Source organism: Quercus lobata, chromosome 11, assembly GCF_001633185.2.
Source record: "Quercus lobata isolate SW786 chromosome 11, ValleyOak3.0 Primary Assembly, whole genome shotgun sequence".
In the NCBI taxonomy this organism is placed as follows: domain Eukaryota; kingdom Viridiplantae; phylum Streptophyta; class Magnoliopsida; order Fagales; family Fagaceae; genus Quercus; species Quercus lobata.
The window spans coordinates 50,708,831-50,735,209 of record NC_044914.1 but is presented as its reverse complement, the minus strand read 5'-3'; the positions used below and the strand labels follow the sequence as shown (position 1 = coordinate 50,735,209).

The 26,379-nt window shown below is 33.0% G+C and overlaps 3 protein-coding genes and 1 pseudogene across 3 annotated transcripts; 1 reads left to right on the top strand and 3 right to left on the bottom strand.

Annotated features, from left to right (window-relative positions):
- Positions 1-2,131: 2,131 nt before the first annotated feature.
- On the bottom strand, positions 2,132-3,316 carry LOC115968604 (annotated as a pseudogene).
- A 1,961-nt stretch (positions 3,317-5,277) lies between these two features.
- Positions 5,278-9,057, bottom strand: LOC115968603 (glycerate dehydrogenase). Its single transcript, XM_031088032.1, has 13 exons — positions 8,866-9,057; positions 8,685-8,768; positions 8,419-8,559; positions 7,630-7,751; positions 7,441-7,522; positions 6,796-6,868; positions 6,627-6,718; positions 6,457-6,531; positions 6,250-6,357; positions 6,073-6,150; positions 5,910-5,954; positions 5,674-5,788; positions 5,278-5,592 (listed from the first exon to the last, which is right to left on the bottom strand). The coding sequence occupies exons 1-13, from the start codon at positions 8,986-8,988 to the stop codon at positions 5,570-5,572; spliced, it is 1,161 nt and encodes a 386-aa protein (XP_030943892.1). The 5' UTR covers positions 8,989-9,057; the 3' UTR covers positions 5,278-5,569.
- Positions 9,058-14,228: 5,171 nt separating this feature from the next.
- On the top strand, positions 14,229-18,850 carry LOC115968813. Its single transcript, XM_031088321.1, has 2 exons — positions 14,229-14,664; positions 17,709-18,850. Exons 1-2 carry the CDS (start codon positions 14,353-14,355, stop codon positions 18,546-18,548), a joined length of 1,152 nt encoding a protein of 383 aa, XP_030944181.1. The 5' UTR covers positions 14,229-14,352; the 3' UTR covers positions 18,549-18,850.
- A 2,229-nt stretch (positions 18,851-21,079) lies between these two features.
- LOC115969264 (CDP-diacylglycerol--inositol 3-phosphatidyltransferase 1-like) lies at positions 21,080-25,942 on the bottom strand. Its single transcript, XM_031088875.1, has 11 exons — positions 25,841-25,942; positions 24,833-24,958; positions 24,115-24,199; positions 23,969-24,018; positions 23,397-23,436; positions 23,164-23,208; positions 22,994-23,059; positions 22,793-22,907; positions 22,659-22,715; positions 22,472-22,570; positions 21,080-21,572 (listed from the first exon to the last, which is right to left on the bottom strand). Exons 2-11 carry the CDS (start codon positions 24,897-24,899, stop codon positions 21,513-21,515), a joined length of 684 nt encoding a protein of 227 aa, XP_030944735.1. The 5' UTR covers positions 24,900-24,958; positions 25,841-25,942; the 3' UTR covers positions 21,080-21,512.
- Between the last annotated feature and the right edge of the window lie 437 nt (positions 25,943-26,379).

The window sequence follows — 26,379 nt, the reverse complement described above, 5'->3', positions numbered from 1 at the left end:
TTTCACCTAATCTCAAACCGTGTTGATATATACTAAATATTATTCATAATATGATATACTTGATAACAATATTTGAAATATAATAATATATAATGGCATTAGTTGTCCTGAAGAGGTTTATGCCCAAAAAAAAGTACCCTCAAATGCTGAAACTTTAGTATTGAATCCTCTAAAAAGGGTAAAAAAAGAATCTTTAGTTTAGTCTTTGTGAGGGTCCTTTTTTTGAACAGTGTCTAGGCCCAAGTTGAAGCAAGGATCTTGGGCCTTTAAGTTGTTGTTTAAAGAGACTGGTTCATCGTAACTAAATGGACTGTTTACAAACCAAGTGGTGCACAGAGCAAGAATTCTACAATACGTATATATTAGCAAACAAGAATATATATATATTGAACAGCAAGAAACAGTAAAGGAGCAATGTAATAAAGAAAGACACAAAATAAACGTTAAGGATCCTCAAAACAATGTGAGATATTTTGTTGCTTTTCTAAATTGTGAATTACAATGTGCTCACTAAGACGTGTTACGAGGTCCAAATAAGCTCAAAAACTACAGACTTATGCCAAAATTTCTGGAAAAATAAAGGATTCATACCGTCAGGCCTCAGTGCTTTTGTAGGATGCATTTGGAATAAAGCTCTCTTTACCTCATCATGATTGAACTCAGCCAATAAAATGTCGTTCATGTTCAGGGTAACTACTTCACAAACGTAATTAATTACATGCTTGACAGAACTAGTAGAAGCACTAGTAAACATTGTCTGGAAATAATCACTTGCCACCCTCTTTAGATCAGACTATTGTGAATACCATCTACCATCTGAATCTTTTAGCTTTTGAATCTCATTACTCCTCTTTCTTTGGGAAGCCATTGCATGAAAAAATTTTGAATTCTAGTCTCCATCTTTCATCCATGAAATCTTTGAGTGCTGGTGCCAATATGTATTTTCCTGATCCACTAATTCCTTAAGTTCCAATCTAATGGCATCTCTTGCATTAGATAATTGCTGATTTGCAGGATCCGAATGACACTATAACTCCAGATTGATGAGTAATTCCCGCTTTGTGTTGATAGAATGTATGAGAACTAGTAAAAATTTGCTAACTAAACTCTTATTATTATTATTTTTTTTTTTTAAAGTGCAACATTCACAATATTTTTTATAACAAATCATAGGTTTTCAGTTGGTTTTTGTTTTCTATTTGAAAATATCACTATAGTTATTTTTTTGTCATCAATAACAGGCTGAAATAATCTGATACTTAGCATTAGTTATAAAAGTATTGTGAAAAATATTATGGACGTTGCATTTTTCTCTATTTTTATTTGTTTTTCATCTGATAAAAAACTATTATTTTATTTATTGATTATAAATAACCCTATTGGTTAAAATTTAGGGGCTTGTTTTTTTACTTGGGGCCTTAGGCGACCGCATCTCTTGCTCTACCATTCAGCCGGCCCTGAGTGAATGATTGGTTTAATGTTTGCTACTTTTTAGGAAAAAATGTATCAAACATGCATAAGATATATTTAAGTAGAAAGTGTGCTAGTTTTTAGAAAAAAAAAAAAGTTTATCCAGTAGTTTTTTTTTTTTTTTAATTTTTTTGAATTACAATTTTAACCCCATTTTTTTTTATATTTAAAATAAGGATTATTTAATTAAATTAGGGGCATTTTTAACATTTTTTAAAACCATAACTAACTTTCTAAATCCTTTTAATATATAGAGATGACAAATATGAAATCTTTATTGCCTAGCCAAATTCTTTTATAAAAAAAATTGCCTAGCCAAATAATATGTCGACATTAAGATTATGAGCTCTTACCATATGTTAATTAGCACCATAACTTAATTGTCAGATATACACTGTCTGCCAAGTACCATTTAAAGCTATGTACTCATAGGCAAGCAAAAACACCATGCAAATAGCAAACACCGAAGCCAATATATAAAATAATGATAAGAGATCTTAACACATTTTGACAAACAAATTAATTAATGAAGCTATGTGTTTAAGGTTTTTTAAAAGCATAACAACACGAGATTTCTATCAAAAGCTGAACTATCATTGTATCAAGTATCATCACACAGATTCTCAAAAAAATTAAAAAAAAAAAAAAAAAAATAGTATCATCACTCAAATGCCCATTGGTTCTCCTTCCGAACTTGCTCTTCTTCTTCTGGAGTATAATCATTTATGATGTGAAACATCTTGCGAATCTCTGGTACACTCTTTCCCTCCATCATGTCTGCCACAGTCTTGCAAGTTAAATCCAAGAGTCCCTTAATGTTTAGAAAGTTGGCCGCCTGAAAGTAGGAGTAACATCCACCAAGTAAGACAATGAATAGAAAATTAGAGAAGATAATGATAGCAGTAAGATAAAGAGTGAAAGTAAATGAATACTGTCAATACAACATGTCCTACATATTAAGGTAATGCACACAACAAACACCAAAAAGATACTAAAGGAGTAAACTAAACCACAATGTATAGAATACAAGAATTTCTAAGTTATAATATTCCATGTATGCATGATTTCATAGCAACTAACAATGACTGTAATAAGTTAATTAGCTCCAAGTTTCTTAAACAATTGATGAATCATCAAGATAAAAAGACTGTTATTTGACCATGATGAAACTAAAAACTCCTTCAATATCCAAGAAATAACTAAAGCAATGAGATAAACACATTACAAAACTTCAACATCTCAATCAATGTTTTATTTTATTCATCATCAATTAAAACAAAAACAAAAACAACGAAACTTTATTAAAATACCAATATATATATTGAAAGAGTTTCAACATATGACGTGCTTCTAATAATAATTCTTTATTATTAGATCAAGATACCAAATCAATTTTTGGTATAAGTAAGAATTGAATCTTCAATCTTTTATATAAGAGTCAGAAACTTTAGCAGTTGAGTTAACTAGAATTCACTTGTTTTTCTCAACATCCAAAAGGGTTATCTTGAAAACAAAGAAAACGTACCAGAATGAGATCAAAGAGGATGTTCTGGTCGACCTTAATGTCCTTAACGAACTCGTCGTCCCAGGCAGTAGTGAGAGAACTGTCGGTCTTGTCGTGAGAGTAAGAGGTATCGACCTCAGACTCAGAAGCAGCCTCGACGTGTTTCTAGGGTTTGGCTTGCGATGTTGGGCAATGGGATTGCACTGTCTGCACAGTCGGCTTCGATCATGCGTCCTTTAACGTCTGTGACTCCATCGCCACCTTCTCTTCCACCTCGAACGTCTCACCGTCTGAGCTCACCAGCGTTATCATCTTCTCCACCACCTTCTCAGACGAAGACATTGTTGTTTTCACAGTTCAAAACACAGAGAGAGAGATTGGAAGTTGTGGAAGAAAGATTTGAAGGTGGTGAGGTATTTATAAGAGAATAAGGAGACTGAGACGGCGTCGTTTTCGTGTAGGGTACTTAACAAACCTATCCTTTGTCGTATAGGACTCGTGAAGAAGTTAATTTTCATTGATTTTTATTTTATTTAAGAAGTAAATGCGATATAGAAGTATCTAGGAGTTATATAATTTAAAAATAAAAAATGATAAAAATTTACATGCTTTTTTTTTGGGTGTTACAACGAAATTAAGTCCACGCAAGTCTTGAATCTAGATTCTCTAAAAAAAAGAAAGAAAAAGAGTCTTTCACATTGGTTTTAAAATTGAAACTATTCAAAGAATTGGAAAAATAGAAAGATTCAAGACTTTTGAGATCGGATCAAGGTTTAGTTGAGGTCGAACTATGATGTTCTCTAATTTTTATTTCAATTCTCTAAGTTTCAGATTTATTCAATTAAGGCATTTCCCTTAACTTTTGTTAAAAATTTTTGAAAAAAAAAATCTAGAAAATATTTTTCAATCATTAATTGAATTTTTTTAATTTAAAAAATTTTATATAATTGAAAAATAAACTACAGTATATAACAAAATTTGATGGAAAAGCCTTAATTGAATAAACTTGAAAGTTAGAAGACTGAAATAAACAAATGCAAAGTTAAAGGACTAAAATGAAATCAGAAGAAACATAGAGGGTTAGTTTTTCATTTTACCCTTTAATTTTTTAAATATAATTCATAAATTGTATTAGACAAAAAAAAAAAAAAAAAAAAAAAAAAAGTCTTTCACATTGGTTTTAAAATTGAGACTATTCAAAGAATTGGAAAAATAGAAAGATTCAAGACTTTTGAGATAAGATCAAGGTTTAGCCGAGGTCGAATTATGATGTGTTATTTAATTTTTTAAATATAATTCATAAATTGTATTAGACAAAACTTATGTACAGTATCTTAAGCACTGTTTTTTAAGTTCCATTCTTATGATCCTGTCATGTAGTAGACTAATAGTTACTTAATTAAAAAATACACTTTTATCCCATTAGAAAAAAGTCACGTGGTAAAATCTTAAGAGGAGAGTCTAAGAAACAATACTAAGTACTATACCTAAGTCTTGCACAATTGTATTTATATATAATAATTTTTCATAGCTTACCAAGATAAGACCTGCAGCCTAATGGTTGGCATGTTGGACATGCATATTAGCTTAAAGAAGCCAAGTAAATAAATAAATAAATAATGCTTAAAGAATGAGAAGAGAGTGTATGTGGTCTCCCTAACTAATCTATCAAGGATTTGTGGTCTAGATTAAGACTTAGGCTTAGTTGTTATTGGTGTTGTTGCATTCCGTAAATATTAACGGATTTTAATTTCACAAATTTTCTTTTTTCAAATCCTATGATGTACATTTATGAAAACAAAACATTTCTTAACGGTTAGGTTTTTTATTAAAATATGAGCATGAACTTAGATATGTGTTTTTTTTTTTTTTTTTTGAGAAGACTTATTAGATATGTGTTTTAATGGTTAACCATTAGGTTTTTTGAGACAAATGGTAATTTATCATCGTCTAAGAGTAGGAAATTTGGTTTAGACTTTATAGGAAAAGAAAAAAGCAATAGCATCTCCTTGATGGAACAAGGAAGATATAGATTACCCAGGATAAGAAAAGGGAAGATTTGTCCAATGCAAGACAAATGACATTGGTGATCACAACCTTTACTGTCTTTAGGCCTTGAATTGGAGTATGGTCTCTTAATTTTTTTGGTTATATGGGAACAAAAATAAATAGTCAACACAATAAAGCTAATCTACTGCTAGTCTGCAATTGTGAAAAAACAATGGCAAAGAAACAATGAATGGTATATATGACTAAACCTGAAATTGCACCCCAAAAAAAAAAGAAAAAGAAAAAGTGAATACTTCAAAATAAAGCCGCCATCCAGTGAAAAAGGGCTTAAAATTAACCTAATAATTCCAAATCCTAAGTGCAAATAGATGTAAAGGCTTTATGGGTAAGCCATTGCATTGGCATGATATTACAGCCAGTAATATAAGATAGTAAAGTAGATACACATTATCACCAGCACCTCATATGCAAATATACAAGTTATCAGTACTCCTCAGAGAAGCAATCTCACAAGAGCCCATGCTCAAACATCCAAAGAATTAGACAATTTGCACTAGAAGGCCCTTGTATGATCAGCATCCATATTTATAGCTTCGAAACAGGCAAACCTGTAATAAAACAAGACTTGAAGGTAAGACTTGAGAGAGCTACAGACTATGATTTTAGCAGTGTCAGAAAGATGCTATTACCTAAGACTTTAGCATTGACAATGCTTGGAGATGCAGCTGGTGGTCGAACATTCTCGTTTAGGAATGGTTCTACTCTATTTGGATCAGACCAAACTGGATATCCCTTAATCTTTCCCTATAATATAATCAAGTCACTGTCAATCACAAGCCACACCAGAAGAACAAAGCCTGGTTGAAATGGAACTTAATTAGTGATATCATTTTTTTTTTTTCATTTTGACTTTACATGTGCATACCAGTACATTCAGAGCTGCCAGTGTTGCCATTCCCTCACGAGTCCACTGCATAAATGATGAGGGACGATTGTTAATAATGTCACTAAGTAACCTTAAAAGAAGCAGGCTGAAACAGGGGGACGAATCGATATGTTTCCACCATCTTGTCTGTAAATCTAATTACCTTAGAAGCAGAAGCAATGTGAGGTACCACAATAGCATTCTTCATGTCAGCAAGCCCAGGTTTCATGTAGGGCTCATCCTTAAAAAACGATGTCAATTAGATGAATTCTATGTTAACTTGAATATAATTTTCTTCTGGCAGTGGAACTAATTTCAAGACACGGAAGGTATGGCTTACCTCAAACACATCAAGACCAACTCGAAACATAGGATTCTCTTTCAAATGTTCCACAAGAGCTACTTCATCAATGACAGGCCCCCTACTGCAGTTCACAAGTATTGCTTCCTAAAATATAGAGTTCATATCGTTTAGCAAGGGAGTAGATACATCTGATAAATCACACAACTTGTAAAGAAAAATGAAATGTTTATTTTTAGATCTTACCTTCTTCATCCTTGAAAGTGTTTCTTTGTTGATCAGATGAAAAGTGGTTTTGTCTAAAACTGGGTGAAGACTTATCTACAGGGAGTGCCAATAACATCTGATTTTACTGAAGCCTTAAATCAAACTTAAGATAATGAAAGGCATATTAAATTCTCAGTGTGAAATCTTACCACATCTGCCTCTTGAAGCACCTCATCCATGCTGGCTGCCCTTTTCCAAGTCACAGGTTTTTCACCAGTGGATTTTAGGAACTCAGCATAAGCTACAATTCAGGAAGATATAATCATAAGCCTAAGGGAGAACAAAGCTTCTAAACATCAATGGTTGACTGAGACATGCCTGAAACAAACTTTTCTAAGCGTGTGGACTGGTAAAGATCATAGTAAATCAGGTTCATCTTGAATCCTTCAACCTGTTACAGTAGAACCAATATACTCCCATCAAAATAGCTTACTACATTCTTATACAAATTTTGGTTACAGGCAGTGAGAATCAACTCACAAGTTGCACAGATCAGCAAGGGAAAAAAAAACATAAGAACATCAAATTGAAAACTTTGGTAAAATAAGAAGTTTTTTTTTTTTTTTTTTTTTGAAATATTAACAAACTTTTTAAGTAGTATGATTTCCAATTGATAAAGCATCACAACCTACACTGAAGCATAAATAATAACACTTGTTGTGTTATAGAATGGATAGCAATAAGACAGTTATCTTCAATAACTTGGTATCTTGATGTTAACAGCTGAGAATAATATAATAACATTCTCCATGGTGAACTTTACAACCCCAAAACTCAAACCAATCATTTCTAATGGAGCCAGCACTGGGTAGTTTAGCCAGATATCAAATCCACATATAGTTCTTGCTGGAGTAATAAACTTAATAACTTATCCATTAGGCATCCAACAAATTCAACTCAATCAAGTGAATTTACATAAAGTTTTGAAACACTCAATTTATAATTCAAATAATTAGGAATTACCATCATTCTAGCATAAGCAGATCCAATACGACCAGCTCCAATCACCCCAACAGTCTGTCCTTTAAGCAAGTTTCCCACAAACCTATCAGAGAAACGAGGCCAAATCGTGCATTTTTCTTGATCATCAGAAGCTTATCACTATGAAAATACAAGAAATGTAGTGAAATCTGTATATAATAGCAATCATACAGATGAGGAAGCCATCCGTCATATAAGCCTGCTCTCATGAACTCATCAGCTTCAACTATTCTTCTAGCAGCTGACAAAGAAAGTGAAGCTGCCAGCTCTGCTGTTGTCTCTGTAAGTACTCCCTAACCATATGAGCAATAAATTGATTTCAATATCAACCTCTTTTTTTCCAACAAACTAAACCAATATCGACCTCCCTAATCATTTAACCATGAGGAGTTTTTAATTGGGCTGTAAAGTGAAGGCAAGGTTCAAATTTAGTACCACATGAGTGTGTGTTTGTATTTAGCTTCTGCGTCCACGTTTCATGCGTTTCAGCTGTTTTTTTTTTTTTTTAGCCGCACTTGTTGACTTTTTGTCCGTGAACAGTACATTTGTGCACTGTTCATGGACCCACAAATTACACTTTTCAGTAAATTTTTCATTAAAAATGGGTCCCACGATATTATTCACACATTTAAAAATTATTTTACTACAGTGTTTTCAGTTTTCAGTTTTCAGTTTCAGAAAAATAAGTTCTATCCAAACACACTCTTAATAAAATAAAACTTACGCCCAAAAACTTAACCTGACAAACAAGTGTGATCATTTAACCATAAATCATAACACTAGCATGGCACTCAATATCTGTTATCATCATAATACACTGCTCATAGCCATATGATCAAGCATGTTGCATTCAGTAATATCATATATCTGTATGTAAACACATGCACAAAGTACACATGTAGACTGTTCTTATAACAAAGAAAACATCATACTAACACAAAACAAGCAAGAAAAACTTACAGGGGTGTTTCCAACAGCAACACCATACTTGTTAGCAGCATTGACATCAACATTGTTATAACCAACTGCCATGTTACTGAAAGCTGTGCCTCCTGCTCTTCTCAATGCTGAAAACAGTGCCTCCCCCCAGTCTTCTGTCAACTAGAACACATAACCAAGCACAATTCAACAACCCCAAAAACAAAAACACAAAATAAAGAACCCCAGATTCACAAAACAAAAGAATATCATTTCTGACCAGTTTTCATTCGTGAAATTAACATTACCTGTCCAATCACTCCATCACACTTATCACCAATCAAAGCAATGATATCTTCCACTGACAATATTGTTTTCTTTTGTGTGCATATCTAGATGAACATGAACAAATTTCCATCAACTTCACATTAAAGTCTTCAAAAAGATTCAAACTTGAAAAGTAAAAAAGACTGAGAACAAGAAAATTACTTCGACCCGACAATCTTGTTCAATTAAGAGATTGATCCAGCGAGTTCCAGGCATGGGTTTGGTGCTGATAACTCTGTATTTTCCATTTGGGTTCCACACCTCAATTGAAAGTGGCTTGGCCATGATAGCTAATTGGTGCTCAGAGTTCAAGCAAGTATAGTATAGTAATGAAACAGAGCTTTTCAAGAGCTACTCTGCTTCTAATAAAATTACATTTATAGGGTACAGTGCAGTACACTGGAGAAAAACAGTCCACCAATAAGATTAGTTTGTTTAACTAGATGTTGACTTTTTATAACATTGACTCGCTGATCATAAGGGGTGCAAGTTTGTATGGTACATGTTTGATTAGTGGATGTGTTCCTTTTGGGATAAAGTTCGTTTTTGAGGTGTGGAGGTGAGCTTGAAGCGGCGCTTCATGCTTAGATTATTTGGACCTCTCATTGGATTTGGATATATAAGATAATGAAGATGAATGTTTATTGACTGAATGCCACATAAAGGCCTCTGTCCTTTTCCTCATATAGACAAAAATAATCCATATGTCCAAGGGGAGGAAAAAAAAAAAAAAAAACCGGGAGAAATAGGTGAAATAAAAATTAAGTAGCAAATAGCAATGGGTTGACACAAAATTTTGTAAGCAGTACATGTATTTAGAAATAATTTATATTATTGAAACTTACTACATCATTTGAGGAAATTTGTTTATTATATAAGACTTCTGTTAAACTATTCGTTTGTAAAATAAATCTAAATCTTTAGTATCATGTTTGATAAAACATTCAAGATTAAGGTAATTTTTTTGCAAGCTATTGTTGTCTAAGAAAAGCAGATAAGACTAGAATTATGAAATATTATTTGCAGACCCACGCGATGTATTGGAATATATAATTATTTTGTAATATGGTATAATGTATAATTTATTCTCTAAAAATTATTGAAAATAATTTGTTCTCCTTAAAAAGTGAACTATTTTTAAAAGTATTATCTATTTCCGTTCTATTATTTTGATTTTTTTTTAATAACTAAATCAGGAAATTAGTGAAGAATCAAAAACCAAAAACAATGTCTATACATATCTATACTATGTATAATAATGGAAGTTTTGAAAAAAAAAAAAAAAAAAAAAAAACTTTCTTTCTTCTCCTAAAGTTCCTTAGAACTGTCTCTAGCTACTTAAGAAACCTTCATTGTCAAACTCTCATGTATCTAGGTCAATAATCCTAAACCCTGCAAGAACCAAATTCCACATTTAGCATTATCAAAATCAGTTAAAAATTAAACACCCAATCATGTCTTGAGATTTTCTATTCCCTCATTGTCAAACTCTCATGTATCTAGGTCAATAATCCTAAACCCTGCAAAAACCAAATTCCACATTTAGCATTATCAAAATCAGATAACAATTAAACCCCCAATCATGTTTTGAGATTTTCTATTCCCTCGTGACCAAAATTTTGAGGTAGATTTTTTATTGTCTATTGGACTACAAAGTGTGCTAAACACAATATTTATCGAAGCCAAGCAAAAATTGAGAAATTTCCCACAACAAAAAAGAGCCATTGAGTTAAAAAATGTTTCAAAACTATCAGAGGTAAATACAGTAAACTTTGGTTTTCTTATTTTATACTTAGAGTTAAACAAATGTCAAATGTAAGAAAACTAAAATGTCAAAGATAAAAAAAAAATGAACAGGTAAAACACAAATATAAAATAAAAATTGTACAACATGAATATGAAGTAAGAAGTTGTTGTAAAGATTTCTAATTCTTGAAAACCCTTCTCATAACCGACAAACCAATCCTAGCCACCCATAGTCCCAAAGTGATCATATTGTCAGCAACCCACAAAAAGGCATATCATCCAGTTACAAACTTTAGAAATCCAATAGAAAAACCAAAATTGGGGGAAAAGAAAAAAATAAGAAAGGAAAGAACACACCTAAAAGGGACTTTCCAAATCCAATGCCACTTTAGCAACTTTTGCAGAGGTAGAGAGAGCAACTGGAAATTTATAGTGTTAAAAATAACATAGTTAATCACAGGAGTGGCAATTGAAGGGCAAAAGAGTGAAATGGTTTTGAAGGGGGAAAATAAAGAGTTTAGAATTGGAAGAATGCTAAATTAATGGTAAGTTGGATTTAATAAGTTAAAGAATGTGTAAAGTTGTTTATATTTAATTGGATTTAATGATTTAGAGAATGTGTAAAGTTGCACTATTTATTTATATATTAATATTGTTTAAAAAATAAAGGGAAAAAAAGAAAAGAAAAAAAAAAGTGACATAGTCGATAATGTGGCTTAACTGGAGCGGAATAATAATAAATGCTACCCTTTAACTTTTAGATATATATAAATAGATTGTGAGTTAAAGTTAACAAAACTCAGTCTTTTGCCGTTAAATAAAGAGCATGTTTTTGAATCCTTATACCAAAACCAATCGGTTTCTTAGTTAGATTATTGCTAGGAAGTACACAGCATGGATTTGTCTGTAAGTGTATGAAATCCTTTTTCTACCTAGGGCCTCAAACATTTTTCTAGATGATTTGTTGAAAGAGCCAGCATTGGCCTCACAGAAGTGCTAGATTCCTAGCCCATAATGCAGCCAAGAAAATATAGCAGATCAACTGGTTAGTACTGTACCAATGGGCTAAGGCCTATCCTTAAGTCACACCCAATGACAAAATCTGTACCCAAGTGTTGGTTTTGACCAACGAACTACATTCTATTCTTCTCATCTTCCTCTAAAATAAACCCACTTGATATGGGCCAAAAGACAAACCCCACATTGGGTTACCTAATGCGGAAACCATCTGCCATTACTTTGGCCCCAACTATATTGTGGAATGTTCCATTTCTAGCCCAAAATATATAGCCTCCCAAAGGACTCATCACTCAGTCCTCTCACACAAACAATTAACATCAGGGAGTCCAATATTATTGGCCTATCTTTGTCTTTGTTTGTGTGCGTGACTGAGTGTGCCATGCACGATCAATCAAGAGGCCACATGTGTCAATGCGGAGGCAAGCGTAAGCAAGTGTGTGTTTTGGCTTTCATGTATGAGATGTGGACTTCAATTAAGCAACTCATCAAGCACTTTAAATTGTGCTGAGAAAATTAAAGTAGGAAAAGTCCAATTATCAATATTGTTGCCAATTCAAAGTCCACCGACTCACCTACTTCTTCCAAAGTGGATGAAACCTGTGGCTAATCTTTCAACCACCTCATAACCTTGGTTTAGTTAATGGCTCAGACCAAATCCACAAGAAGCACAAGCTAAGTTAAAGCCAAAATCTTACCTAAAACTGCATTTGGATTTTTTTTTTTTTTTTTCCCTTCATCATTTTGCTTATTAGCTTGTTTACTTATATGCAATTTTTCTTTCTCAAAAAAAAAAAAAAAAAAAAAAAAAAAACTTATATGCTATTTTTTAAATTTTCTTTCTACATACAATTATATTTTTAACAAATTTCAATAAAAAAGACTAAACCAAATTCCAAAGACATGCTTAAACTCACGAGAAGGCCCCAACCTATGGATTGTGATTCTAATGATTCTTTACAAATAGCAATAACATCAGAATCATAATTCAAAAAATTTAGAATCAACTATTAAAAAATATATATTAGTTTGAAATTAGATTGTTTATTTAAAAAATAAAAAGTTAAACTTTTACTAACTTATAGTTATTTAAAAGCTATAAAAAGTCATAATCCAACAACTTGCTATCCTTAACCTTTTTTTTTTTTTTTTTTTTTTAATAATGGGAATTTACTATCCTTACTTGAAATATGAGAGAATGACATCTTTTAATGTAGAGATCATTGGCCTTCATTAAATATTAAGCAGCATATTCACCAAAAAAATAAATTATTTAAGTGGCCTAAGTTGGTGACAAGTTGAGTAGGAGAAGTAGACGTGAGAGAAAACTATTTGTTTTAAGGATTGTGGTGGCCACAATGAGACCGCTAGTTTCTTTGGACTAGTAATGATGATGGCCAACGACATAGTTAAGTCATTGATCATTCCCATGAAATAGGTATGAGGGATATATATAAAAAATTAAAATCTATTTTTTTTAAAAAAAAAAATATATATATATATATATATATATAAAATAAATGATAAATCAGCATCATTTGTCTGTCCACTCATTACCAAAATTTCAGTGTATTTAGTGGTGGAGTTAGAAAATTTTCTCAAGAGTCAGTAAATACATTTTTGTGTAATTTTTAAATTTATTACCAAATATAAAAGAAAATTAATGAAAAATTTCAAAAGTTAGGGGAGGCCATGGCCCCCTTGGCACCCCATTAGCTCCGCCTATGAATGTAATGATTCCACAAATTTTATTTAAAAAAATGCCGAACATGTATATGCTTCAGTTGCTACATCAAACAAGGAATGAAACATACAAAGAAAATGAATGTGTAGAGGGAAGGAATCAACAGGAAGTGACTTCACATGTGCAAGATGCTTTTCAGCAATTCTACCAAATATTAGGGTTTTTTGTTTTGTTTTGGGCTCCATATGCAGATTTTGGTTAGCTGTTAGGTCATGGGGGAAATGTGACTTCATTGGATTAGTTTTTTTTTTTTTTTTTTTGAAAATATGTAAAAATACATTATAATACTTAATTGTTTTCATATTATAGACATAAGAAGGAGAATAAGAAGAAGAAATTGTTTGCTTGAATAGGAATAAATAATAACTAGGCCATTCCTAAAAAAAGCTCAACCCTTAACTAGCTTTACTAATTTGTTTTTAGGGGAGGAGTTATAATTTATCATCATTTTATTATATAAATATATATATATATATATATATTCTATTATTCATTTATCTAAATTAATTTTTGTTCTTAGCAACTAAGACATATAATACAATAAACTTAGATTAATGTTTACAAACTAAGCTGTCATAGGTTTCATTGTCATATGTTTGAGATTCATTTATTTTGTTAAAATTGAAAATTTTTTGCTGAAAGTATGATAAATTAAGATAAAATTTGATTAAAATAGTACAGTGAGATCCATGAATAGTATCAAAAAGTGCAGTGAGACTCATGAATAATAGCAAAAATGTACTGAATAGTAAAATAAACTGACTTCTGAAGATGGAAGCAAATGCACATATAGATAAGTGATCTCAATTTTGAATGATAAGTTGACAATTTTTTATTTTTTTCCATTCCTCCACCCCAAATTAAATATATAATTAGTAATTTTTTGAATATAGAAATTTTTTATTTTTTTATTTTTTTGGGTGTAAGACAGTTTTTTCTTTACTTATTAAGCTAGGTTTAGTTTAATACTTTAAAACTATTATAATCTCTTTTTTTTTGTTTTTCAAAATTCAGTTAAACTTTCTTAGCCACTATATCCTCAACCCCACCACCCTCTTTTCACATCTCTCTCTCTCTCTTTCTGTTTGCAAAGTCTTTAGCTCTAAACCTCTTCACAGGCAGAGAGAGAGACCAGAGAAGCCATGGAAAGGCTTCTATACTCTTCATCTCCAACCCCTTTCAAGCTGATCTTAAAACCCTGCCCATTTGTCCCTCGACTCGCTCGAGTTGACTCGGCAAGACTCGCCTTTTCACCACTAACTCGGGCCGAGTCGAGGCGAGTTGGCTCGTTCTCTTGCAAAAACGAAAACCCATCTCCCTTTTCTGCTTGTTCATCGTCTCCATTGGATAATTTACATGCTCTGCCTTCTTCTCCGGTCGGGTCGCCAAATGGGCCGGTGCCAAAACCCAATTTGCTTAAACAGATCGCAGTTGGGGCATCTGAGAAACGAAAGGTGTGGTCTTTGTGCAATGATTTTGTGTAAAAATTGAAACTTTTTTGGATTTTCCTTTGTGGGGTTTGTCTTTTTTGATTGCAAATGATCATATGCTGCATTTACTTCTTTGTTTTTGCTGTGTGGATTTCACGGTAGTTCTTAAGGAACTATTGTGTTTGATTGGATTTTGGAGAAAACTGAGGGAAAAAGAAGAAACTTTGAGGTCTTTTTTCACATTTTCCTTTGTTTCCTTATGGCTTATGAGCAATTTATGAGAGCCCAAATGCTTTATAATGCCAACATTTAGATTGAATTTCTCAATTTTCCTTAATGACCATTCTGTGTTACCTTAATTATGATTTTTTTATGGGAAATATATAATTCAGTGATAGGAGCTGAAGTTTGGTGTATGTAGTAGTCCTGTTTGGATAAGAAAATATGACAATGCCTCATAAATTTGTTGAAGATATCAGAGGGCTAATACTTTTAGGACTTGAGGATTTTTGAGATTGGGAACTGGATTATGGGGATCTGTTTGGCTATCAAAATGAGAACATTTTTTTCCCCGGAACCCACTTAAGGGAGTAATTATTCAGTACTCTAGGAGCAATGCTCCCTTCTCTCACTAATGAAATCATGGTGAGACTGAGACGCATAATTCATGTGAGAAGAGGGAGCATTGCTTCCCAGAGTATTATATAATTTTCCTGCTCAAGGTGGGTTTTTGGACGTCTCACCTAAATTGCAAACTTTGTTGCAAGTCATGGAGGATTAGGAAACATGGCTGGGCAGCTCAGCCTAAATATGCTAACACCACTTGCTATTATTTTTATGAGCCAGGTTCATTCTTTTAACTATCACGAAAGATTCCTGATAGCATTAAATTAGAAACATACATCTAGACTCTAGTATTGAAAATCCTTTTTTAATGTATTTTTGTTTTTTGCTCTGTGATGTTGGTGCTTGATAAATAACTTTTAGGAAAATTGGTGTTAATTTGATCTCAGGAAGAAAAACCAAGGTTTATGAACTTGGTGCCAAGTGTAGAGTTAATACGTACACCAATATTTTAGTGCTTTGAAACATTAAGTTCAGCCATTCGAATTATCTCCTTTAGAAGATTATTCATTAGTCAGACTTTATACTGTTTCATCTGTGTATTTTGTCACAAATAATGTATATTAGAAATCTCTAGTACGATATCCAATTATACAATAAGTTTTTGATCTCCTTACAATGCCTCATCATTATGATGTGGAATGGAGGCCTACGGCTGTAACCTGTCTGCATGCTGTCCACTAACGCTTACCCAGTATCCAGAACTACTGAATTAGTTGATGCCAATAGATTTGTTTAGTGAAATTGTTAATGGGAAGCATACATTGGATCCTTGATGTTTTAGTTTGGAATAGGTTTGTGTATCCTTACTTGTGCTGAGATACTGTTCTGTTGCAAAAGTAGTCATCAAATATTTGATTTGGGTATAGCTTACCAGATTGAATGTGTTATCTGTTTGATCATAAATGACCCAAAATTTTAGGTCATTTATGGATCCTCAATAATAATCAGTGCATTTGCTCACTCCTTGGCAACCTGTCCTAAGTCTAAGAGTCCCTAATATGTTTATATTGGAAGCAACACAAAATAAACCAAATTTTATACCTGAATATCGGCTTTCGAAGGCTCCAGATTCGATTCTTTCTCAAAGACAAATGATTGTGGGCTCTGAGAGTAGTTATTGGATACTTCATCATGATCATTGGAATGGAGAGGCTTTGAGGACCTTCTCTTTCACCAAAGAGGAAATAAGAATCTTCCACTTTTTTTATTTTTGATAAGTAACGAAAATTTTATTAAAAAACAAAAAACAGCCAACCCGAGTACATTGGGAATGTACTATGGGTGCATAAATCAATAACCAAGATTACAATGATCAAGTAAAACAGGAAGGGAAGAACAAGAAAAATGACAAAAGACCACACTCTAGTCAAGGAGAGTGTGTAAAAACAAAGACTTAATCTCTAACATAGAGCGTTCGCATCCCTCAAATAAGAATATTCCACTTTGGAAGAGCGTTGGTCTTGCTATGGCTCTGGCACCGAAAGGCCTCTCATTTCCTCCTGTAGGATACAGTAACAAGACTATAAGCTCATCTGTAATCCTCTCAAAACCTAGCTATTAGAGTTAACCAATGGCTTTTGGTATCCACCTCGGAGAGCATGAAATAATTGAGTTGAGCTAGGCACTGGCCATAGGGTGACCATTAGCCACATGTATTCTTTTTCATCATTCGACATGTCCCTTTTTAATACTTATACTAATGTTATTTTAGGTTGTTTTCTACCTTGTTGCCTCGACTTGAATCAATTCTATCTTTCTCATTTAATATTTGATTTGGGTATAGTTCACCCATATTGAATGTGTCATCTGTGTGATCAGTGTTCCATTGTAATCATTAGTTTATTAATTGCATGACAATTCATGCATTATGATTTTTGTGGTTTTGCACTGGGTGCTAGTTGGCACATCTCTTCTTGTGTTTGGACTGTTCAATTCTTGTAGAAAGAATGTTTAGGATTAATCATTTAAAATTGAACACATCTGAAACGGTGGAACTTTATGCAGTAGAAAACTTGCAATGCTGCTCAAGTATAACCTTTTTTTTTTTAAAGATGGGTAGATATAGTGGAGGAAGGGGAGGTGGGGTTCAAATCACAAACATGGAGCACTACAAATGATGTCATATCCACTAGGCTATCATACTTGACTTTTAAGGTCACTGTGATGAAACTCTGGGTGTGATCAGAAGCTCATGATTCCACACACGTGCAATTGTGCACACTCTTGTATACTCAATGCACATAGAGTAATGTCTGATTGTTAATGGCATTGTATCATATGATCAACTGACAAGCAATAACGTGTATTTACCTAAAATAGTCATGTTTTTAATGGGATGTGCAAAGTCCTAACACTTCAATTATGTTTTTAAACTTCAAATGGTCAATCGTCCTATTTGCTTGAAAATCTTACAAATTTTATATTTTTGGGAAACTGTTCAGGCAATCACTGCTGGTACGTGTATGGCACTCTCTGCTCTCATTATGATCTTACTCCAGCCAGTTTTTGCGCCAGCAGCTTTTGCAACCTTCCAAAGCGCAGCTAAGGCAGGGGGTCCTGCAGCTGCTGCAGTTGGGCAAAGACTGATCCAGACTGAATTACTAAGTAGTGCTTGGACCGGCTTCTTTGCTGGTTGCTTACACACACTATCAGGACCTGACCACCTTGCTGCTTTAGCTCCACTCTCTATTGGTCGTACCCGAATGGAAAGTGCTGCTGTTGGAGCCCTTTGGGGGTGTGGCCATGATGCTGGTCAGGTTATTTTTGGCTTACTATTTCTACTGCTAAAGGATCAGCTCCACATTGAAGTTCTCCGAATTTGGGGCACAAGAGTTGTGGGCATTACCTTACTTGTTATTGGTGCTATGGGCATTAGGGAGGCTTCAGAAGTCCCTACTCCATGTGTTGCCTTAGAAAATGGTGAGTGTGATGTTAATGTTTATGAAGCTCTCGACAACCCAGCAGTTGGGAAGAAGAAAGTCGGTTTTGCAACTTTTGCCACAGGGATCATCCATGGGCTCCAACCAGATGCATTGATGATGGTCTTGCCAGCTCTTGCTTTGCCTTCCCGCTTAGCTGGAGCTCTATTTCTAGTTATGTTCTTGGTTGGTACTGTGGTTGCAATGGGAAGCTATACAGTCTTTATTGGCTCATGTAGTCAAGCATTAAAGGATAGGATACCAAGAATAACTGAAAAACTCACATGGGCTGCTTCCCTTGTCGCAATTGTTCTTGGATTTGCCATTATCATTAGCCAGTTTTTCGGGTATAGCCTATACTAATAAACCTACCAACTTTGGAGATTCAACATTTTGCCTCCTTAATGTTAGAAAAAGAGCTCAGAAAGGATCATTCAATTTGTTTCAGGAAAAGTACGTCTGCACAGCTTCTTTGCCTCTCAGAATCAGCCTCTTAATATTATCTTCTTTTGCTTTTGAAGGTTTTTTCTTTGTATGAAGGTTGAAACTTTTAACATACAAGGGAAACTAGTGAGTTTGAGAACTTTTACGTAATTCTTTTATGGTAGATTTCAGATTGTTTTAACAACATGGTTTTGAAAATGTCTAATGCTTGTGTTGTCTCATCAAAGGTAATGCTCTCTTTTTTGATTGCTTCATTTAAAATCACTGTATGTTTTGTATGACTTATTAAAACACGTGTATGCCACATAAAACCTTGTGGCTCCACCAAGAACTACAAAAGGGAGTGAGAGAGTATAGGCTATCTGGGTTTTTTTATCTCTTTGTGAAAATTGGAAAACTGACAGACCCTTATCCATATAGGAAACTTGTACAACCTAATGAACCTATAGAGACTGCACATCTGGCCAGCTATCTAATGTAATGGACCGTTTCATAGCTAAACAAGAAAGTGTTTGTTAAAACAGGATAACTAAAAGGCTAAGGTCATCTAATCATCACAATCGTTTGTTCTCTTGTGTTTGTGACGCACACTATTGTTTCTGAGGTATTACTCGTGTAACCTGTATGCAATCAATCTTTCACAGCATCTGGAGCTTAGTGTGTGGTCTCCACTGATTGCAAGATATCCTTTTTTATTCTTGTCCTGTTGGCATCTTCATAAAACAATTTTATTATTATTATTACTTTTTTTTTACTATGGGGTTAAAAGGGATAAGTCAAATTTGGCATATTTCATAATTTTTTTTAAATTGCTAATATGACATGTTATAATTGGTACATGATAATAATAGTGTGGTGAGTTGTAGACTCATATAAAAGAAATGTTGAGTAATTATTAGGCATTCTATTATTCCACATCAATAAGTGCAAGCCACATGATAAAAGAACTAAATTTTCCGAATTACTTTTTGAATTTTTGTCAAATTTATTAATTAAGTAGCTTGAATATATTAGTGTGAAGTACCATGATACTGTATTCTAAGAATACTTAATAATTTTTCAATATTTCAATCACAATAAGTTAATAAGTCATGTCAACGTCAATAATTGTGAAAAATGTTATCTCTACTCTCTAGCATTATTTATTGGAAAAGGTTCACCTCAAACTAGTTTGGAATAAAATTTTGATTATTCCCTATATGACAATTAAAATAATTATCCTCATGTTCTTTTAGTTGCATGACATATTTTCGCATTACATATTTAACAAGGGAGAGAGTCCAATGTAAAATAAGGGGAAAAAAGGACATCTAAACAAGCACAAAAACGAGCTTGTATTTGTTGTTGAACTAGCAAGCACTTGTTTCCTTGCCCTTCGTGTATGTGTGTGTGGGCGCTCAGGGTAGAAATTGCTTTTACCATTTTCAAAGAGGGATTAACTGTGGACTAACGAAAAATGTTAAAAAAGAGCAAGTATTCGTTAAATCATCATCAAAGTTCTTTAAATATGATCATTACTGTTCTTCTACTTGCAATATTATGCCGTGTTTGAGAGACCTTTGTATTCTATGATATTTGGAAACAAAAGTCCTTGCTTCTACTCGATACAAGATCAACAATGCTATAGACAACAAATTTAACTATTTTTTTACAACTTGACCAACAATGCTATAGACAACAAATTTAACTACTTTTTTTGCTTGTTAAACTAACAAATTGTGATTAGTGCACCATTATTAACATCACATTTAGCTAAAACTGAATTTTTTTTATTGAAAGTACCGTAAAAAAAGTTAAAAAGTAACTGAAATAATACAGTAAAATTCATGAATAGTATCAAAGAGTACAATGGAACCCATAAATAGTAACAAAAATAAGCTAAATAATATTAAAAAAAAAAAAGGTAAAAATGCAAAACTAACATTTTTAAGTTTCTTCAGATTTCATTTCAATCCTCTAATTTTGCTTTTGTTCATTTTAGTTTTTTAACTTTCAAGTTTATTCAATTAAAGTTTTTCCATCAACTTTTGTTTTATGTTGTAATTAATTTTTCAATTTTATAAATTTTTCTTCAAATTTTTTTAATTAAAAAAATTCAATTAATGATTGAAAAATATTTTTCAATTTTTTTTTCTAAAAATTTTAACAAAAGTTAACAAAAAGGCCTTAATTGAATAAATCTGAAACTTGGAAGACTAAAATGAATGAAAGCAAAGATAGAAGACTGAAATGAAATCTAGAGAAAGTTAAAGTGTCAGTTTTGCATTTTAACATAAAAAAATCTGGTTTTTTAAGCCAATACCAAACGTCACCTTATCATACATCAACAATAGAATCATTGACAAAAGATATACAAATACACATACTTTCTGTGTTCGTTTACAGTTTGAAGAATAAACCCGTCACAACATGAACTCACCATTGTCTCTAATTAGTCATACACGGGAAAGAAGCAATTAATGAGTGTTAAAGTAATATATAGTGTTTGAACAGCATTCTAGTAGTATCATCATCAGTAATTCAGTATTCATCACTAATCAAGTTGCCAATTAGGCAATAGCATGCAAGCTATGTGAATTCATGGCATACACTCACCCAGTATAGACTATGGGGGAAACTATAAAAAAATAAAAAAATAAAAACAAACAAACAAAAACAAAATCCAAAAATGAAATGAACAAAACCATCTTCAAGCCCAAGGGCTCCCATAGCACCTGGGGGGAAAGAAGGGAAACAGAAAGCTGTCTCTTAAGAGTTATAAACTAGCATCAGGTGATTATCAATTGATAGATAGTCGGCATATTTGTTACTTATGATGCAAATTTGAACACGTATTTGACACTGGCAGCAGAATACAAAGATGTCTGTCAACAATTAAAGCTATCAGGGCTTCTGCTTTTTGTCGATGTCATAAAGCACACACAAATCTGCTGCGGTCTTCATCTGCAACAATGAAATGATTTCCAGAAATAGTTATTAAGTGTAATACTTGAACACAACACAAGCCAGTCATATAATAACAATTCACATATATTATTCACTAGAGAACTTTCAGTTGATTCAATGCAAAAAAGTACTGTGCCTAGCAGGAGTTCTTTAAGATAGCCATAAGCAGCATCAATACAAATTCTGAACCCATTTAAACAACCTCAATATAAGAACAATTTGAGATATCCATAATCCATAACTTGATGGAATGAATAGAAATTTTACTGCATATTATGCATTCATGTGCCAATGCCAAATAAATGTATAGCATTTGCAAGAATTTACAATAATGAAATGGATTGGAAAAAAAAAAAATAATAATAATAATAGTTAATGTAAAAAACTAACAATGTTCTTATACACTAAATCACCAAGATCCCATACACAATGGTCTATTACAAATAAAATAAATTTTTTTTTTTTGATAAGTAACTTAAGAAATTTTATTAAAAAAACCAAGTACACTAGACGTGTACTACAGTGGCACAAATCAAGAACCTAGATTACAACGATCAATAAGATAGGGGAGAGAAAAACAAGAATAGGAAGGCAAAACTAAACTCCACTCAAGGAAAAAGAAAAACTTAATGCCAAGAATAGGGTTTGAATAGTGACCAGCTAGACCATTGTTTTTATGTCAAATAAATGAGGCTATGCATCCAGCATTTACCAACTTCAGGGAATGCATGATGATACTTTGTATTTTCTGATAGGTAACAATGCTACTTCGTTTCTACAAAGGTTCTTGATTGTCCAAAATAAGTTGGGTGGACAGGAATTCTTATAGAAGTTATTAAGGTATTATTAACTATTATCTGTAGTTCTGACAGAAGTATAAAGGTATTGGTTGTTACCTGGATAACATTAACAGTTTGCTTGATTGTGCATCCAAGTACACTAAGAGCAAGTATAGAAGAAATAAGTAAACTCTGCTTTGCAGTCCTCGTCAAGACCTATAAAAGAAAATTATTCAATTAAGAAATCTAGAACCTGGAGAATTAACTAAAACCTTGGACAGCAATAAAAAAAAAAAGGGCTTACATCCATCAAACTTTCAGTTTGGTTTTCTGCAAGAAGGAACAACACTATGTACAGAACCTACAGACTTGAAACAGTCAGATCAGGCGAAGAGTGATTACTTCTCATGTAAATAAACTGAACAATGTTAAATTTACCTCAACTGCCACACAACAATATGCCATAAACATCCTGTTTCCATAGTATGCCTTGAAAAGCCAATTAGAACTGTCTTTTACATCTTTATGACTAACCTTGCCTGACAAGAAAGTACTGATCCAGCAGTGTTGTCAAATAACAAACCAAATCCATCAAGTAGATATGAACTTAAAAGATAATAAATAGGGATGGTTATTTACCTGTACATTTGCAGCCAGTGGCTACCAATATCTAAGGCAAGCAGTGACAAGAAGATGAAGCCAGGCCTACATAGAACCACCCCCCCCCCCCCAAAAAAAAAAAAAAACTCAGATATGCATGCATATAAATGTAAGCAATCTTTAATGAAAAAAATTGAGAGAATGCTTACCTGTATACTTGGGAAAGAATTACTAACAGGGAACCTGTGCTAATCCTGTGGTACAAAACATATTAATTACAACAAGATAGGCACAATCAGGTAATTCAACTTCCCAGTGGATATATATGACAGAAAAGAGTATAAAAAGAAGGATAAGACCTAAAGAAAAATCCAAACTGACACATGATTGTGTGACGCACAAGAGAGAGAGAGAGAGAGAGAGAGAGAACTTAAAAGATCACCTGTCTGTTACCATGTCCAAAACAGATCCAAATGTTGAAACTGAACCAACGAGAAAAAAGAATGTGAATGAAATGCTAAAGCTCATATATTTGTTTCAGCTTCTTATATCATTTAAAGGTAACAAACATCATTACATTACTATACTCAATAAAAGTTCACTAACATAAGAAATGGTATTATCTAATAATATATGGAAATTTTTTTTATTAGTAATACACTGCAATTTCAAAATAAGGCCGGTAGTAAGCAGTAGGTGATTTTTATATATGGGTTTCTTCTTCATTTTTAGTTTATGCTCTATTCACCTTAAGAAACAAGAAATATGCAATAAGGTTCAAGTTGAAGCCACTATATCAAAAGGTGAAGGCCAAAAGCTTGAGGCTGGAAAAGTAAAACATGTGACATGTGAACCCAAGACTAAAAGAGGGCATGAGAATCTGTACAGGAAAAAATTACATATGACTAATTTAATTCACACAACTATGGGCAAACATATCAGCTCCATTGGATAAAATGTTCAGCATTAGATACTTCAGTAAAACATAGTTGGAAACCATACACGATTCTTTACCTTGATTGAATTTGCGAGCACACCAACCATCGACACCATCCAATACAAAGCTGAAACCAAACTCAAGTAATATTTCCCACTTTCACATAACTTAAAGACAATGATACTCAAAACCAAAAGAAACTTCCCACAACATTGGTTCTCACCTGAGAAAGTATAGAACAGAAAAAAGCCATTTGTTGTTGTAGCACCGAGCAAAGGCAATGATGTTCATAATGACCCTTAGATATCCTGCACTCAATTAAGCATAAATTCATTCAACCAATACACAGATATCATAAAAAGAAGGCCAAAATACACTGTTGGTCCCCCAAACTTTAGCTCATGAGCAATTTGAGCCCTTGAAGTTTAAAGAGATTGCTTTTAGTCCCTGATAAAATTAAAGTGGTCGCTTTTAAACCCTAAAAAACTTAAAATGATCAATTTTAGTCCCTAACAAACTTAAAGTGATCACGTTTAGTCCCTATTGAGTCATGAAGTGTCAATTTTTAGTTTGGCCATGTCATCTAAGGGACTAAAGTGACCTATTTAAACATAGAGGACGCTCATGAGCTAAACCTTAGGGACCAATAGTGTATTTAAGTCTAAAAATAAATAACCAGTAACTTAGTAATGGAATTTGGTCATACAGGGTTGGAGAATTTCTCTCTAACATAGTATAGAGAGCTACAGCTTACAGTCCATTTGGTTAATGGTAGCAGAAATCAATCAAAATTTAGACCTTTCATAAAGTGCTCATTACACAAATATCAATCACTACTGGGGTGGAATTAGATGCAACCAAAGAAACATTAGCACAAAATTTCAAGTATCAAATTCAGGAACATAACAACAGTATAGTAGTTAAAAAAATCAAATACCCACCAATGATATTGGGAATGTAGAGGTACACAGACAGTTTCCCAGGTCTGGTTCCAGTTCTCTTGGCCATTGAAAAAGCTTCTCTCCACAAAACTCACAAATGAATGAACTGCCAAATGAACTATTTCCCTGTACACATTTCTTGTCAGAAATACAATGCTTACCAATGCAATTCACAAATATTTTAAACAAATAGAGCAAACCCCTTCATGGGAAAGCTCCTATTTTGAACTGCCAAACAAACTATTTCCCGGTACACATTTTTTGTCAAAAACACAATGCTTAACAATGCAATTCACAAACATTTTAAACAAACAGGCAGAATCCTTCATGTGAAAGCTCCTAGTTTGATCTGTCAAATGAACTATTTCCCTGTACACATTTCTTGTCAAAAACACATTGCTTAACAATGCAATTCACACATATTTTAAACAATAGGCAAAACCCATAATGGGAAAGCTCCTATATTGAACTGCCAAATTAACTATTCCCCTGCACACATTTCTTGTCAAAAACACAATGCTTAACAATGCAATTCACACATATTTTAAACAAATAGAGCAAACCCCTTAATGGGAAAGTTCCTATATTGAACTGCCAAATAAACTATTTCCCCGTACACATTTCTTGTCAAAAACACACTTAACAATTCACTCACACATTTTAAACAAATGGGAAAGTTCCTATATTGAACTGCCATATAAACTATTTCCCTGTACACATTTCTTGTCAAAAACACAATGCTTAACAATGCAATTCACCACATATTAACAAATGGGCAAAAACCCATAATGGGAAAGTTCCTATTTTGAATTGGGATTCACTCAATTAGAGCAAACAATAATCTAAAAAACACATAAAATTGAGGACATGGGTCCACCATATCTAGACCCTCCAGATGGAGAAACCCAGATCTCTGAAATGGGACCCACTAGAGTGGAATTTAACAAGCTAAGTTCTTTATTAAATAGTACACAAAAATTTGAACAAAGTCTGAGAAAGGAAACCAACCTGGGAAAAAAATTACCAACGTTGAAAGCAAAACCTAAACCCTCAAAACTCTGTATGTTTGATTCTTCGAAGATTGTTTTTTCTGTGTATCTTTATCTTTGGGGTTCTTTTCTTTGGGCCTTGTTAAAGTAAAGAATCCCAAAAAAGTAAAAGGAACCAAACTTGTAGGGGATGTATAAGTTTTTGGGCCTAAACCCAAAAAGATAAGGATGCATTTTGGGCTAATTATTCTCCCCCAAAGAGAAAGAGAGAGAGAGAGATTTGTTGGACTCTGACCCATTCACCTTTCGTTTATGAAAGATTGTAACTACATGGTATGGGTTTGATACTGTAAAATAATTTTTGTTATTTTTTATATATAAAAAAAATGTCTAGTCACTATAATGTTAGCCACGTAAGTAATCTACTAATAAAAGTTAACATATAGATTGATGCTACTCATCTTTTAAACTTGAGAAACCTATAGCATTCACGTGAAATTTGAGGGATCAATTATGTTCGCAGGATAAATTTCTTGGACCAATAGTGTAGTTTCGCCG

Coding starts and splice junctions, on each gene's coding strand:
- LOC115968813 (XM_031088321.1), top strand. CDS start 14,353: ATGGAAAGGCTTCTATACTCTTCATCTCCAACCCCTTTCAAGCTGATC. Junction 14,665..17,708: donor GGGCATCTGAGAAACGAAAG/GTGTGGTCTTTG, acceptor GAAACTGTTCAG/GCAATCACTGCTGGTACGTG.
- LOC115968603 (XM_031088032.1), bottom strand. CDS start 8,988: ATGGCCAAGCCACTTTCAATTGAGGTGTGGAACCCAAATGGAAAATAC. Junction 6,532..6,626: donor TGCTTCAAGAGGCAGATGTG/GTAAGATTTCAC, acceptor CACTCCCTGTAG/ATAAGTCTTCACCCAGTTTT. Junction 5,955..6,072: donor ACATTGCTTCTGCTTCTAAG/GTAATTAGATTT, acceptor TCATTTATGCAG/TGGACTCGTGAGGGAATGGC.
- LOC115969264 (XM_031088875.1), bottom strand. CDS start 24,899: ATGGCCAAGAGAACTGGAACCAGACCTGGGAAACTGTCTGTGTACCTC. Junction 24,200..24,832: donor CTACATTCCCAATATCATTG/GTGGGTATTTGA, acceptor AATTGAGTGCAG/GATATCTAAGGGTCATTATG. Junction 21,573..22,471: donor AAACTGTTAATGTTATCCAG/GTAACAACCAAT, acceptor TCATTGTTGCAG/ATGAAGACCGCAGCAGATTT.